This window comes from Coturnix japonica, chromosome Z (genome assembly GCF_054131305.1).
Source record: "Coturnix japonica strain WE chromosome Z, WE-NBRP24, whole genome shotgun sequence".
NCBI classification, from domain to species: Eukaryota; Metazoa; Chordata; class Aves; order Galliformes; family Phasianidae; genus Coturnix; species Coturnix japonica.
This window is the reverse complement of record NC_140702.1, coordinates 32,640,798-32,656,997: the sequence shown is the minus strand read 5'-3', so window position 1 is coordinate 32,656,997 and position 16,200 is coordinate 32,640,798. Positions and strand designations below refer to the sequence as shown.

Genomic DNA, 16,200 nt, shown 5'->3' with positions numbered 1-16,200 from the left:
AGGCTTCCTCCATCCCACCCCTACTGAATCAACAGCTTGATCACCAAGGTTTGCTGCTGGGACACCTAGAACCGCAGCGACCGATCGCGAGCTTCAGTTTTGGTCGGCTCTTTCATCCAGGGAACCCCAAGAGAACAGAGCAGCCTAGCAGTGCTTGTGAAAGCGGCTGAAGAGGCATGGGCGATGCCAGGGCAACAGCGCAGAGTCCACGCGCCTTGCTTAGAAAAACCTCGGAGGGCAGTGAAGCATCATTGCCCACAAGAGATGGAAAGGAGGAGTCACGGCGTGCGAATCACGTGGGCCGTTCTACCGCGGAGAAATCCTTAAGCCGGCCATTCGTGGGTCTTCCCAGCAAGAAGGGTTGTTATCTGGCTGTGAAGCAAGTGATTTTTGGGGCAAACTCCGAGTGGATCAGCCAGCACAGATCAGGAAGGGCAAGCAGGCAGGGCAGGGTACCTTGCCATGTAGGAAGGGCTTAACACTTAGCACTTAACACGTCACTTAGGTCATTGCTCTCTTGACACACTGAAGTGCAGCTGTGGTCCGGGACATGGGGACTCAGACTGAAAGCATGAATGTCCACGCCACAGTTCAGGGCTCAGGCTGCAGAGAATGCCTGGCCTGGTCGCTGCTACAGAAGGGCAGCAGGGATACCACGTGTGTGTGATGTGAGCAGGTGGATGATCTGCTCAGCCAAAAGGCTGATAAGCATCTGGGATTGTGGGAAGGGGATCAATTGGTGGAGTTGTACTCTGCCATCCATATAGGAAGTGAAGAAGATGCTCCCCAGGCAGTGCGGGGGATCGTTTGCTCTCTCACAGTCAGGTGGGAAAAGGTGACCTCAGAGACAGCAAGGGATGGAAACATGTCCCTGTATGGGGCAACAAGCAGACTGCCCTGCCAGCTGTCCCACCTTCCCAGGTACCCTTACATAAACAGACATAAATGGGGCTCTGGAGCTGGAGGAACTGGGGGATGTGGATTTTGGTGAAAGGCTGCCCAAGGCTTGTCAGTCTGCTCCCCATTTTGCAACAGCATCAGTCAGGAAAAAAAGAAGGGCTGTCATCCCAGGGGACTGACAGGGGACTCTGAGGGGAACAGAGCATCCAGTATGCCACTCGGACCCATCCCACAGTGAGGTGTGTTGCCTGCCTGGAGTGTGGGTGAGAGATGTTGCTAGGAACATCAGTTGCCTGGTTAAGTTCTCTGATTGTGACCCATACTAGTTTTCCACATTGAAAATGAAGAGGTAGGCAAAATAAGTTCTTGGGTGATCAAGAGGGACTTCAGGGCTCTGGGAAGTCTGCTGTAAGGATCAGGAGCTCAAGTAGTGTTCTTCTCTGTCCTCTCAGTTGGTGACTGGAATCTGGACAAAAGGAGGAGGGTGGCCACGCTGAATGACTGGCTTTGCGAATGGATTTGAGCTCAGGGCTTTGGGTACTGTGGCTTGGGATGCAGCCTTGAGAAAGGGGGAATGCTGATGGCAGATGGAAGCCAACTGACTAGAAGGGCCACAAACATTCTTGGGAGCAAGTTGGCTGGGCTGGTTGGCAGGCCTTTAATTTATATATGATGGGGGAAGGGGTGTTCTGTGTGATAGAGAAGCATGTGGGAAGGCTGTCACCTTGGGAGGTGGTAGGGAATACCCCAGACTTGTCCTGGAGGTATTAGGGAGGGCTCTTCTGAGAAGGCAACAAGGCCTATAGCTGATCTGAAGCGTCTCTCTACCAATGTGCCCAGTATGGGAAATAAACAGGAGAAGCTGGTAACCATGGCATAATTGGGAAAGCATGACCTATTTGCAATCACAAAAACATAGTGAGATGAATTTCAAGCTTGGAATGCCCTGATGAAGGACTACAGGCTTTACAGAAGGGATGGTTAGGAGGGGTTGGGGAGTTGCCTTTTATGTTAGGAATTGGGTGGATTGCAAAAAGCTGTGTCTGAGGAACAGCCATGATCAGGTCAAGAGTTTGTGGGATAAAATTAAGGATTGGTGCAGTAATATCCGTTAGGACAGCAAGGTGACAGGGCAGGAGTGTTGGGTTTGGCGAGGAGCTCCCAAGCACTGCCCACATCGTTTCCCTTTACCCCTGGCAGCCCCGTGGCTGCTACCTTCCCATCCTTAGCCTTCATCTCACAGGATGGAGGAGAGACCCCCCAGGTGCCCCAGGGTGGCCTGGGCAGAGAGTGTGGCTCCCCAGGAGAGAAGACCTCCAGTGGAGTCCGATGAAGTGACTGAGATGCAGTCATTGCATGCTGGTGAGTGAGCGTCGCCAGCAGGGTGGGCAGGGCTGAGGCAGCGAGTGCCTGCTGCTCAACACCAGGGCTCCTTGTCCTGGTAGCCAGGGGCAGCCCCTGCCAGGGGAGCAAGCACAGGGCTAGAGAAGGCAGAGCTCCTTCCTCTGCTTGTGCCTGCCTTTGGCCCTTCAACAGCACAGCTCACTCTGCTTCTTTGTTAGATGCTGACTGCCTGCCTCCTGGTGCGAAGGAGGAGAATGAGGAGATGGAGGAGAAGGAGGCCTTAAGTATCATAGAAAACTTCCTCAGGAGAACAGAAAAGGTTACAGTTGTGCCAACATCCACTGTTGGTCCCCCTGGCTCTGCCTTCAGGCTGCAGGAGAGCCACCAGCTGGACAGAGCTGCTGCCCTCCAGGCATCCCACACTGCTCCGCAGCCTGCAATGCTCTGGGCCTACTGGACCGAGTTCTCCCAGCTCACACTCTCTCCTTGTCTCTATGTGGTGGCTCTGACCTTAGCTGGGAGGCTGAGATCACCATGGGCAACAAGAGAGTGTTGCTGAGGTTCCCCTTTATTCCTCCCGCAGGTGTCAGATGAAATACGGGATCTGGACAAAAGAAGGAGGGTGGCCACGCTGAATGACTGGCTTTGCGAATGGATTTGAGCTGAGGGCTTTGGGTACTGTGGCTTGGGATGCAGCCTTGAGAAAGGGGGAATGCTGATGGCAGATGGAAGCCAAGTAATGTCTTTACCAGAATATTTACAGATAATGTTCAGACCTTCACTTGCTTTGTCTGTTTTTTTTTATTTTGTTTTGTTTTGTTTTGGGTATGTTGTTGTTGTTGTTTTAAACACTATTGTCCAAAAAAGAAAACAAACAAAGAAAAAAAGTAAAATTAATAATTTACATGATGTGTTAATTGTTGCGTTAAAACTTTCAACTGGTTGATGTTAGGAAACTTGAAAACATAGCAGCTTCTGTCTTCTTTAATTTCAGCTGCTTGTGGTGAAGAGCAGGGAAATCCCTTATCGGGACGCACTGTTACCAGTTATCTGACAGTGTATTGTCAGCTAACCAGAAACAACGTAGAGGATTGTATCCCTTGTGTGAAACTCATCATTTACATCTTTGATACTTAGTAGTTAATGTTCAGGAGCTCACAAGCCTGTGAGCAAAACAGCTGCTGAACTGATGGTGAATGTTTGTCTTCCTCCTCTGTCCTGCTGTGGCTGTCACTTGCCTCACAGCAAAAGCAGGAAAGCCTAGGCAGCATGGCTGTTCTCAGACCTACTTCCAAAGCTTACTGAGTAAGCATGTGTCCCTGCTGGGGGGGAGTTTGGTGTATGCTATTTCAGCCCCAGGGTTCTGAGCCAGCCCCACCTGGGTGGGGCAATAGGTCACAGTAGGGCCCTTTGTGACCTATCCCTGTGACACACAGAAACAGCTGGCACCACCCTGGAGGCACTTCAGTGTCCGTTTGGACAGCGAGGTGACAGGGCAGGAGTGTTGGGTTTGGCGAGGAGCTCCCAAGCGCAGCCCACATCGTTTCCCTTTACCCCTGGCAGCCCCGTGGCTGCTACCTTCCCATCCTTAGCCTTCATCTCACAGGATGGAGAAGCGACCCCCCAGGTACCCCAGGGTGGCCTGGGCAGAGAGTGTGGCTCCCCAGGAGAGAAGACCTCCAGTGGAGTCTGATGAAGTGACCAAGATGCAGTCGATGCATGCTGGTGAGTGAGCGTCGCCAGCAGGGTGGGCAGGGCTGAGGCAGCGAGTGCCTGCTGCTCAACACCAGGGCTCCTTGTCCTGGTAGCCAGGGGCAGCCCCTGCCAGGGGAGCAAGCACAGGGCTAGAGAAGGCAGAGCTCCTTCCTCTGCTTGTGCCTGCCTTTGGCCCTTCAACAGCACAGCTCACTCTGCTTCTTTGTTAGATGCTGACTGCCTGCCTCCTGGTGCAAAGGAGGAGAATGAGGAGATGGAGGAGAAGGAGGCCTTAAGTATCATAGAAAACTACCTCAGGAGAACAGAAAAGGTAACAGCTGTGCCGACATCCACTGTTGGTCCCTCTGGCTCTGCCTTCAGGCTGCAGGAGAGCCACCAGCTGGACAGAGCTGCTGCCCTCCAGGCATCCCACACTGCTCCGCAGCCTGCAATGCTCTGGGCCTACTGGACCCTGTTCTCCCAGCTCACACTCTCTCCTTGTCTCTGTGTGGTGGCCAGGAGGATAAGCTCAAGGTGATGTTCCTGGAGAGCATCTGCAGCATTGCTAGAATCAGCAAAAACAAGGGCTTTTGTGACAGCCTGGCTATTTTCTGCCGTAAGAAGAAATTGGCAGAGAAAGTCAAGGTGAGAGGACAATGTAAGAGGTTGTGGTAGGGGGCAGAGCTGCCATCGTAGTGGCACCCTGTGCACTGGCAGGGGTGGACGGCGGGACTGTGAGTGCTGCTGAGATGTCAGCAGTGGGATTTGCAGGGTGCCTTTGCATTCTGGTGCTGGGCTGGGGGCACTGGGGCTCCCCTGGCATTACTGATCAGCCACCACGTCTGCTGGTGCTGGTGACTGCTAGATCCTATCTTGGTTGTTCTCTACAGGAGCTGCTGGAAAATGAGCCCATGGACCAGCTGTGCACAGCAGTGCGGTACCAAGCCATGCTTGCAGTCGCTGCCTTGAGGTACCAGCCCAACCTTGGCTTTCCCTGCTCTTCCCCAGGGTACAATCCTGGAGGCTCTGACCTCAGCTTGGTGACATCCCCCATGTGGGCAGGGAAGCCCTCAGCTCTCCTCTGCCCTGGGCTTCTCCAGAAGTCACAGGAAGCCCTGAAGCTCCCTGCAGTGTCTCGGCTCTTGCCCAAGAGCGGGAGGCATCAGGACTATCCTCCAGGCCAGTCCTGTGGAGAAGGCACCTCCCAGCCAGGCTCTACATCCCTTCCAGGGAGCCTTGCCCAGGAGAGAACTTGTTCCACCCCTGCCTCAGCATCGAGGCACTGCACCCAACATCAGGGTCTCTCTATTTGCAGTGAAATGAAGGCCATTTCAGAGGATGAAATAATGCCTCTCGCATGTATGTGCTTCAAAGCCATCTCCTATCTTCCTCCAGAAGACGACCTGAACATCTGCCTTTACAATCAAGTACGTACTGGGCGATCTACTGTAGTTCCCACTGAAATCAGGGATCAGGTGAATAAGGGCCTTTCACAGAAAGATTCCTAGGCTTTGGGGAAAATCAAAAGACCAGTGGGACATGTTGACATTTCTGTAGTCAAGACAATGCAGCTGGGCAAATATAAGGGAAAGGTAGTCAAAGAAACTGGTTTTGAATGGTTTAAGTGAAGGAGTTGGGTCAAGGAAGGAACATCAACCTTAGGAAGACTTCTGACATCATGCCAACGGCCACCAGAGTGAGACTGCCACTCGGAACTTCACACGCGTCAGTAGGAGGGACAGTGTGTAAATGAGTTCCCAGAAAAACAATGAATATGCTAATACTTTCTTGGAAATCTGATAAATACGTATATGCTTGCCCTAGAACTTTCCAATGCTTCTGCCTATTGATGCGCATGATAGGAGAAGCGATCCAGTGTATGTGCCCAGCCATGAACAAACTCATACCTGCTTTCCAACTTGGTTTTGGTTATAGAGTTCAATTCTGCATGTCACCATGGCTCTGGATTATTCACGTGCAGAGATTACTAAAGATCCTTGCAGGCCAGGTCTTGGCCTCACTTCTCCTCCCACCCCTTCCCTCTCATTCTTGCCATGGGCCAGGCTACACGTCCGGTGTTGCACTCAGCAGCTTTGCTGCCGTGCCACCTCCCCCAGGCTGTGCATAGATCTGCGGATGTCCTTCCTTGGCGGTCAGAGTGGTTCACAGCACTTTCCTTGGGGTGAGAGGGCTCTCTGAGAGACTTCCACAACCTGTTGCTCTCTCTTCTCAGACTCTGCATGCTATGGAGATAATGCTGCAGAAGCTGCTGGTCAGCCGTCGCACCTCCAGCAGAAAGGAGCTGCAGAACATCTTGCAGGTTTGTCTATTGCGGAGCTCTATCCCCAGAGTTCACTTTGGTAGAACTGGAACGCTCTTTATAGGAGTGACACTGGCAGGAGCAGGAACCTGCAAGGGACCTCTGGCACTAGGCCTGTGAAGGGCTGGGCACCAGCTCAGCAGAAGCCTAGACAGATGCTGTGATTCCAGCTGGGAGCTCAGCAGAGCTGCTTCTGCTGGAGGGGGCATCAGCAGCTCCCAGGCAAACCAGCAGTTCCTCTCCTCACAGGTGCTTCTGCCCTTCACCAAATCCCAGAGAAAAACTGTGCGTGAGAGGGCCATGGAGCAGATCTGGAAGCTTTGTGGTTTCATGGCCACCGGTTTCTGTGAGGAGGTAAGGAGCCAGGACCTTTCCAGCCAGGCTATCTTCCCTTCTCTGCATCCCAGAGCAGCCTGCAGCTCAGGGTTCCCTGCAAGACAAGCTTGGGCAGAGCTGGGAGCCCACAGCATGTATCTGCCCTGAAGCCAGAGTCTTCACCCTTCCATTTACTCTGGTTCTCCCCTCCAGGCCATGTTCTTTCACTCAACATGACATGTCTTCTCTCACTTTTCCATTCTTACCGTAGCCATTTGGAAAACTCCTCCAACCTCCTCAGAGAACAGACATCGTCCTCATGGCCCTTGAAAGGACCACTGCAGACTGCGTTGATGAGGATGATGCATGGGCCGAAATTATACTGAAAGAAGTTCTGAGAGAGCCTGGCATCTGGCTGATGCATGTAAGCAGTCTGAGGCTGGATTACTGTGCCCTGCCTGCCCAGATCAGGCACCTGAAGCCACTTTTAAGCCAGCAAAGAACAGTGGGAGGGGCAGTAACATTATTGGCAGCTGGGCAAATGGCTGCAGTACTGTGGCAGCAGCAATCTCCTTGTGTCCTCCCAACAGGTGCCAGTGATTATGGGGTTCATCCACAGACGCTTAAAAAGCAACAAAACATCAGTTCAGCAGACACTCCTCTCAGTACTTGATGTGCTGGCCTACCAGTTCCCTAGGCATGTGCTGACAGCTGTGTTGATCCACCTTCCACAGACTGACAGGTACCAGCCCTGACAGCTCCTCGGGAAGGCCATCTCAGCCCCTCCTGTTTGCCCAGGCCGGGCCCCCAGGCCTCCAAAAGCATTCGGGGCAGCAGGGCCAGGGCCGCAGCAAAGCCTGTATGCTGCCGGGCCTGCCTGAGTGATAGCACTGTGCCTGAGGGGCAGCCCTGCTGACGCAGTGTTGCTCTTTGTTTGCAGCACTACTATGGATATGTGGAAGAGCGTGCTCTCCTTCACACGTTCATCGGAGAGGGTCTTAGAAGTGCTGTGCACTGTGATCATGGAGGAAGAATTCTGTGGGATCCCCACAGTGGAGTTGGACCTCCTTCGCCTGACTGTGAGTTACCAGGAATTGCACTCTGCTTTCTGTCAGGGGTCTTTTTCACCAGTTCCATGCTTACCGCTGCCTTGTTCCCAGAATGTTAGGCTTGAAAAAGGCAGGGGTTGATTTGGGGACATGGATGGGTGACCAGGGAGAGCCATTGCCTCCGTGTAGGCTGAGCAGTCCGCAGGGCTGGAGAGGGAATTACCTTTGATTGTCAGTGTGGCAACTGACTGTAGTACAGTTGCAGTAGTATTCTTCCCGTGTCTTCCCAACAGGTGCCAGAGATTCTTAGGTCCATCCATAGAAACCTGGAAGAAAGGTGTGCATCACTTCAGCAGACTCTCTTCTCACTGCTGGATATGCTGGCCAGCCACTTTCCTAGAGATGTGATGATGTGTGTGATGACCGACCTTCCACAGAGTGACAGGTACCAGCCCTGACAGCCCCGGGATCTCGTTCACATTAAGAGCAGGCTTGGAGGCACTCTGTCTGCCAGAGCAAAGCAAAGCTGCAGGAAATCCCTGAGGAGCAGGCCCTCCATTCCACTGTGCTTTCCAGCACTGGTGGGATGATCAGGGCCGCAGCAGCCACTGCTGACCAAGACAACACAGGGCCCCCATCAAGCTCCTCGGGAAGGCCATCTCAGCCCCTCCTGTTTGCCCAGGCCGGGCCCTCAGGCCTCCAAAAGCATTCGGGGCAGCAGGGCCAGGGCCGCAGCAAAGCCTGTATGCTGCCGGGCCTGCCTTAGTGATTGCACTGTGCCTGAGGGGTATCCCTGCTGACGCAGTGTTGCTCTTTGTTTGCAGCACTACTATGGATATGTGGAAGGGCGTGCTTTCTTCTACACAGTCATCAGAGAGGGTCTTAGAAGCGCTATTCTTGGCACTCAAGAGGGGCTTTTTCTGTGGGATCCACACAGCAGAGTTGGACCTCCTTCGCCTGACTGTGAGTTTCCAGACAATGCACCGTACTCTTTTTCAGGGCTCTTTTTCTCCAGTTCCCTGCTTTTTCCTGTCTTGCCCCCCAGAACAGGAAGCTAGGAAAATGTAGGGGTTGATTTGAGGTCACGGATGTGTGACCAGGGAGAACTGTTGCCTCTGTCCAGGTTGAGAAGTCTGCAGGGCTGGAGAGGGAATTACCTGTGGCCACCCACGTGTGGTGCCACTTTTGTGCCAGATCCTGCTTCTGCAGGTTAATTGCTTTTCACAGGCGTGAGAGCAAGAGGCTGTGGCTGGTCAGGGGGCAGGTGGAGCAGGCTTTGTTTGTCACAGTTTGGTTATTCCTGGTGATGTGAGGCCAGGGTTTGGGGACCTGTTCAGCCTCTGTACAACAAAGCATCTGCTGCCAAACATTAACTTTCAGAGCCTCCACTGCTCTCTTTGCTGCCAGCACCAGGCATTCTCCCCAGGTGCCTCAGCAGGGATTTGGAGACTATGCAGGCAGCTTGTTCCCCAGAGGCACCGCTGAAGGCCAGACCTGTTTCCTCCTTGTCTGAATGGGAGCTCAGCTTTGACCAGGTTGGGTGTCTGGGGAGCACTCTGAGACACAGGCACCCCATGATTGAAACCTGTTGCATTGCTTTGCATGAACACAACACACCTTTGTGCAGAGTATGCCTCTGAACCACCTCATTAGCACTGCTGATGATGTGGCCTGCTCTCCACAGCTCTTGGGTATCTGAATCCATTTTAAGCCAGCATAGAACAAATGGAGGAGCAGTGATGTCACTGTCAGTGTGGCAACTGGCTGTAGTACAGTTGCAGCAATGTTCTCCCTGTGTCTTCCCAACAGGTGCCAGAGATTCTTAGTTCCATCCATAGAAACCTGAGAGGAAGGTGTGCATCATCTCAGCAGACTCTCTTCTCATTGCTGAAAATGCTGGCCAGCCAGTTTCCCAGAGATACGCTGATGAGTGTGTTGACCCACCTTCCACAGTGTGACAGGTACCATCCTTGAAATCCCTGCAGTCTTTTTCATGTGAGGAGTGGGTCTCGGAGATGTTCTTGCTGCCAGACCCAAGCAAAGCTGCCGCCCTGAGGAGCAGGCCCTCCATTCCACTGTGCTTTCCATTGCCAGTAGGCCGGTCAGGGCCGCAGCAGCCAGTGCCGTTTAAGGCAGCCCAGAGATCCCATCAGGAGGATGCAGGGTGGCAGAGCCAGGGCTGGATAATGGCCTGTGGCCTGCCAGGCCTTCCCAAGCCGTGGTGCTGTGGCTCGGGTAGCCCTACTGACAGAGCATGGCTCTTCATTTGCAGCACTACTCTGAACATGTGGAAGAGCATCCTTGCCCCAGCAGGAACTTCAGAGAGGGTCTTCAAAGAGCTGCGCAGTGTTCTTCAGGACCAGCAGCTGTGTGTGACCTTCAGCATCACCACAGTGGATCTTGGTCTCCTTGGCCTGACTGTGAGTTACTACACAGGGCACCTCGCTCTCCTGCTATGGAGGAGAGGGCTATCTTTCCTCAGTTCCCTACCTTGCCATGCCTTGCTCCCCAGACAATAAAGCTGGGGAAGGGCAGGGGAAGTGTCAGGGCCATGGCTGAATTGCCTGTGGCCGCCCATGCCAGGTACCATTTTTGTGCCAGCTCCCGCTGGTCATTTGCTCCTCAGACGCATAAGGACAAGAGGCTGTGGCTGGCCAGAGGGCAGGAGTAGCAGGCCAAAAAGTCATCTGGTGTAGTGCTGGGCCTGCTGCAGAGAGAGACTGTGAAGCCCTCCAAAGGCACTGTTGCCACAGGCCAGGCTGTGTGGCCCCAGTGCCCTGGCCAGAGCTGTGAAAGAAGCAAGAAGCTGCAGGGTGCCCCAGGGAGTCCTGCTGCCTCTGTCTGGCTCTCACTGCTGTGTTCGTTTCAGGTGATGCAGCCCACTGAAGGGATCCTGCAAGAGTTGTGTAACGCAGACCTCTTCCAGACGTTTCTGAAGATTAAAAGCTTGCCACTGCTCTGGCTGGGGCTCAGAGGCCTTGTCCTTCTGTCAGAGAGAGCTGAGATGGTGAGCAGGACCTAGTCAAACAAAAACCCTGTTGGCATCCTTGTGCTAGAGCAGTGGGCAGTGTTGTGCCTTGACCTTGCCTGAGACTCAAGAATCTGAATGATGGCCATGGTGGGTCCTGATGGCTCCCTGGCAACTTGCCAGATGGATTACTTGGGGGCCTGTTGGGACAGGGGGTGGCTAACCTGGGACGTGGAGTCCTTGCTCTTCTGCTCTCCTTCACCCATCTCCTCATGTCTGTATCAGTGCACCCATGGGCACCACCCGCTCAGATGCTTCCATTCCTATGGAGCTCCTGCTGCCAGGGAGCAAGGCGTGTGGCTGGCACTGTGAAATCAGAGCTTTTAGGCCAGGGAGGTCATTGCCCTCTTGATGAAAAGGAATCTGTGTTTTGTACAGGCAAGAGAAATGCGGGCCCTGTTGCCAGATGTCATAGATGTCCTGCAGTTTGGCAACGTTCACATCACTCTTAATGCACTGAGTATCTTCAGGAACGTGATGAATCATCTGGGGAAGATGGCATTGCGTCACATCGCTCTGGAGCTGGCTGACGAGCTCCTGCATCTTTTTAATCACGTAAGTCTGCAGTGGGAGACTGAGATCTCCGGACGGGTGCTCGGCTGGAATGCGCTCTTCTCTCTTTGCTCCTCTGGGCTGTCATGGGATGTCTTCTGGGCTCTGTAGCCCATCAGGCCTTGTCCCTGGCAGCTTGGTTGTTCTTGGTGATGTGAGGCCCCTGTGCTGGGGCCCAGCCTGATCACAGTGAAAGCACCTGCTGCCAAGGGTTACTTTCAGGTTCTCCAGTGGCCCCTTTACTGTCAGCACCAGGCATTCTCCCCAGGTGTGGCAGCAGAGAGGTGGAGGCTAAGCAGGTAGCCTGTGCCCTGGAGGCACTGCCGAAGGGCAGCCCTGTCTCCTTTCCAGGTGCTTGTGGAGCTCTTCTTTGACGTGGTAGTGTGGCTGGCGGGAGCAGTCTGAGGCACAGGCACTGAGTGCTGGAAACCTGTTGTGTTGAGTAGCATGAATTCACAGCACATTTATGCAGAATGTGACTGAAGCATCTCACTTTGCTTCAGCCACATCTTCTCTTGCGCTCACCTTGGGCAACAAGAGAGTGTTGCTGAGGTCCCCCTTTATTCCTCCTTCAGGTGTCAGATGAAGTACGGGAGTCTTCCATCCTCCTCTTCAAAGATGTGATAGAGGCTGTGGTGTGGTGGCAAAAGGGAAAAATGAAGAAGAAAGTACACTGGGGCCTGATCCCTCTGCTCTTTCGAAACAGCGATGAGAGCTCGAGCGTTGCACAGGTATGAATTTCAGACCAGGCCAGTATGCAGGCAGGAGTGTGCCTGACACTTCAGGGGGTGGTCTGAGAATGGAGGGTGAGGGCAGCAGGTATTCCAGGTCCTGGGATGTGTGTCTATGGTGCCACCTCCCAACATCTTTTGCTCTGTAGGCTGCTAGGGAAGCCCTTGTTGCTTGTGCAAAGTTCCTGAACTGGCAGGAGATCGAGCACCAGGCCATGAAGAGGAATACACTGGGGATCATGGAGTGCTTGGTGAGGAAAACCCCACGACCCCCACCCCTTTGATGAGGAAAGGGACTCTGGCAGTGGGGCCGCACCTGTATCTGGGAAGCAAGGCAAGCTCCATGCCTTTGTGTTCTCCAGCTACAACAGGACAGGAGGAGGGTGCAAAAATACCTGTGGCAGAGTGTGCTGCACCTGAAGGATTCTCAGGCTTCTCTGCGACAAGAGGCGCTCTCATTCATTGGTGAGCTCATCCCCTGGGTCCCTCTTTGAGCCCCGTCCTTGGCAGCAAGGCATAGCCCTGCAGCCTGCAGGTACTCTCTGCCCATGGCAGTAGCCCTCATCGGTGCCTTGCTCAGGTCCTCAGTCAGGCACCATCCCTGCCTGGGATGCAGGACTGCAAGCAGCTGGGCTGGCTGGACTGTGCTCCTGGGAGCGTGCTGGGTAGTGGGGATCTGACGTGAGCTCTGTATCTAGGGCTGGTGAGGCTCCACTGTGACCGATGTCAGGGAAACTGGAAGAAAACCTACAGTGGTGAGTGAGAACAGTGCCATGTGTGATGGGGCTGAGGGCAGGGGACAGAGCCTGAGCAGTGTGCAGCTGTGTTTTTCCCTGCTCAAAGGAAATGCTGCAGAGACAGAGGAACATCCTTGGGGCAGATGGAAGTATCCTGAGCAGTGCCTTCCAGGTAATCCCTTAGTTTCAGGCGTTCCTCCTGGCCTGGAAAAGTGATGGGTGGGGCTGGCATGGTCTGAAGGGGTTGGTGGGTTTCAACCCTGTTTTGTTTCCTTCTGTTGCAGTCCTCCTTCCTTTGGAACATGACACCCATCCAGTGGTCCATTCTTTGGCAACTCTGACAGTCCTGGAGCTGATACAATCACAGCGGCAGGCAAAATCAGGATGGGACAGGCTTGTAGAACTGTGTTGCCGGCTGTGGCCATTCCCTCTTTCCTCACGAGGATGACTGATTAATGCTTCCGTTATGAAGCTGTTCCTTTGGCTGTCTCCTGGTGGATTGAAGCATCGAGAATGGACGGAAATCAGAGCATTGGTCTAGATGCAAGAGCGTATCCTCAGAATTCTTGCTCCCAGTACAAAATGGGGAGGTGCTACCGATTCCCCAGAAGGGCTAAAGGCCTTTCATGAGGATACAGGTGCATTGGAGAGCTGAACAGTCAGCAGCAGCATGCATTCCCACTGAAGAAGATAAAGTCTTAAACTGGCATACATCATTCCAGGCTTGCGAAGGAGTGGCAGGAAAGCTGTCTGATGAAAAGGGATCTTGGTATACTGTTGGCTGAATATGAGCCAGTGGTGTGCCGAGGTGCCTATTAGAATGGTTGGTGAGCAAGACTCAGGAAGTAATGATGCCCCTGTTCTTGGCACTGATGAGGTCCCACCTGAAGTACTGTGTTCAGTTCAGTACGTAACCTCAGTACAGAAGGGACGTTGAGGTGCTGGAGCAGGTCTGAAGAAGGGCAGCAAGGCTTGTCAATGGCTAGGAAAATATGCCCTATAAGGAGCAACTAAAGCTTTTTAAGGCTGGGGAAGAGGAGGCTGAGATAGCTCCTAAAGCAATGTCTCCTCTTTATTTTCATGGAATCTACAACAGATGCAATGAGTGCAGTAACTTTTTGGTAGAGAGGATTTTCAGCTGCAAAGTAATTTTTTTTTTAATTTATTTTTTTTTTCCAATGAGGTCCCTACCTTCAGCTCTGCATTTTCACTACCACATGAACAACAGCCTTAATACTGTGATCGTAACCATGTGCAGCAGTGAAGGTGACCACAGCTACCATATTGCCAAGATCATAAATTAAGCGGCATTACTTTCAAAGCAGCCCCCATAACATAATAGAATTAATGTATGTAAGTAACAAAAGTTATCTTTTAAAATATTTAAAATGTTAAAGAAGAGAGCAACAAAGTCATAAAACAATTGGAATACGTTGTGAAATTAATTCATCAGTCGTTGCAACTCTTAGTGAGGGTCTTTGTCAGAGATTTTTGACAATAACTGTTCCCAAATGTAGACAGTGCCAAAAAAGGTGATGACATGAACAACACCTGGTTGCGAAGCAAGGCATACCTTTCTCTGCTAAGACTGGGCTTCTGAAAGTCCAGCAGAGAGACAGGATCAGAGTTTGAGTTGAATGTCTGATTGCAACTCTACGTTCCATTTGAAAATCTGCACTTGTTTTGCCTGCAAATGGAGTTGCAAACATAAATCGATGACTTTGAAACCTATTTTCAAGTTCCTGTATCAAAACAGAAAGCACAGTTGCATGTTTCTCTGTGTTCCAAGGACCGAGTTCAGCCAGTGTTTCAAAATGTCTAAAATTATTTGCCATAGCTTATGTTAGCACTGCACTGCACCCTCCCCATGCCCTGTTTCAGGCAAGACTGCATTGATAGGGCACTGGTGTGTGTTTGTTGCTGAGCAGTAAGTGCATACTTGGAGGGGTCGAGCCTCCTCTGTGATGGCATGGGGCAGAGAAGGTGGCTGCATTGTGGGCTGTGCCTGGTCATGTGCCACAGGTTAGACATGCCTGTATAGAAGCTAGAGGCATCAAAGTTCTCAAACAGAATTTCAGAGCAATTTAAACGAAAACAGATTAGACTAGTTTAATTGGAGCTGGTTAAAAACATTCCCTGAAAAGAAACTGGATGTCAAATCAACTTAGTATTAGACAGAAAGAAGAAAAAATATCTGATGTCTTCCTAGTTTTTGTCCTCTTTATTCCTTTACTTGTATTGAAAAATAGGTAAAAACAGAAAGCATGCAATGCAAAGATTTGTGCAAGGCAACCTCCCAAGTCTGATGAAAAGGGCTTGATAGACAACTATGTTTTTGTTTGGGGATTTTTGCTAAAAACTGCAAGTGCTTCTGAAAAGATAAACAAATATGATTTTTCTTGGTACAATGGTATGATTGTTTTTGTTTTGAAGTTTATGCTGAAAATAATGATAATAAATGACGAAAGAGGCACAGTCTTGTTGTTGTTCATTTTAATGTGCCTCTTTCGTCATTTTTTTTCCCCCTTGCTCAAGCTGACGTGCTCCATGCGGGGCCTTGGCTGTGTGCTGTGAACATGAGGCTGAGAGTGATTGACACCACCAGTCTATCTCCTTCTCACACTCTTTTATAGTATAAAAGACTATTGTCTTTTATAGTTTTATACGAGGCTGAGCAAGTAGTTAACCTGGTTGCAGCGAACACAATCACTGCCTCCCTCACTGAGCACTGAAAGGGCCAGGCTCTGGCACTCAGTACAGCCAGAGACCTGCACACCAGCATCTCGGGTTGGGGGCTCAGTCTGAGTCTCCTCAGACTTTCTGGCAGCAGCCTTCCTATCAGGCATGTACAGGACCTCAGTCTGGGTCTCCACAGTCTTCTTGGTTGCTGCCTCCCGTTTCTGAGAGATCGGGACCCTTGTCTGGGCCTCCTCAGTATTTCTGGCAGCAGCCATTCGCCGGGGAGCAACCATGTCGTGCAGAAGACTTATCAGCACTGAAACAGGAAGACACAAGGTGCACGGACCCTAACCCCTCCTGTCCGTCTCTGGTGGGTCCTGTGCACGTTTAAATCTCTCGCCGTTGCCAGGCAACGCCCACGGCACGTCAGGCACGTCAGTCACGTAGCCGCTCCCGCAGAGCTGCCGGGCTTCTCCTCAGGCCGGGGGTTCCCTGCTTGAAGGAACCGCCCGAGAGCCCCCTTGAACCACGCGGTCAGTCGCTGCTGATCGGTCCGGGACGGCTCCGAATCAGGCGACTTCGGCGATCAAAAAGGCTTCTGATTGGTATGAAGAGTATGATTTTGTATTGTAGTTTATGCTGAAAATAATGATAATAAATGAAGAACAACAACACTGTGCCTCTTTTGTCATTTTTTCCCCCCTTGCCCAAGTCCCAAGGTAGTTTTGCACACAATTCCAAAGCTAATGCTTTATTGCTATCATATGAGTCTACTGGAAAATTAGCTACCTGTGCTCTGAAACGGTGCATTCATTAGCACTGCCTCACAGTGCTGCCAACTTGTTTCACA

The 16,200-nt window shown here is 52.0% G+C and overlaps 1 protein-coding gene across 1 annotated transcript; it reads left to right on the top strand.

Annotated features, from left to right (window-relative positions):
- The first annotated feature begins 2,956 nt into the window (after nt 1–2,956).
- LOC107306452 (uncharacterized) lies at nt 2,957–15,177 on the top strand. The gene is made up of 22 exons (XM_085530058.1): nt 2,957–2,980; nt 3,837–3,969; nt 4,170–4,270; nt 4,459–4,584; nt 4,830–5,366; nt 6,173–6,259; nt 6,509–6,613; nt 6,846–6,998; nt 7,165–7,316; nt 7,515–7,653; nt 7,917–8,068; nt 8,448–8,586; nt 9,433–9,584; nt 9,896–10,043; nt 10,493–10,630; nt 11,030–11,206; nt 11,779–11,934; nt 12,084–12,185; nt 12,297–12,399; nt 12,633–12,689; nt 12,778–12,843; nt 12,956–15,177. Exons 1-22 carry the CDS (start codon nt 2,957–2,959, stop codon nt 13,117–13,119), a joined length of 3,111 nt encoding a protein of 1,036 aa, XP_085386184.1. The 3' UTR covers nt 13,120–15,177.
- Nucleotides 15,178–16,200: the final 1,023 nt, after the last annotated feature.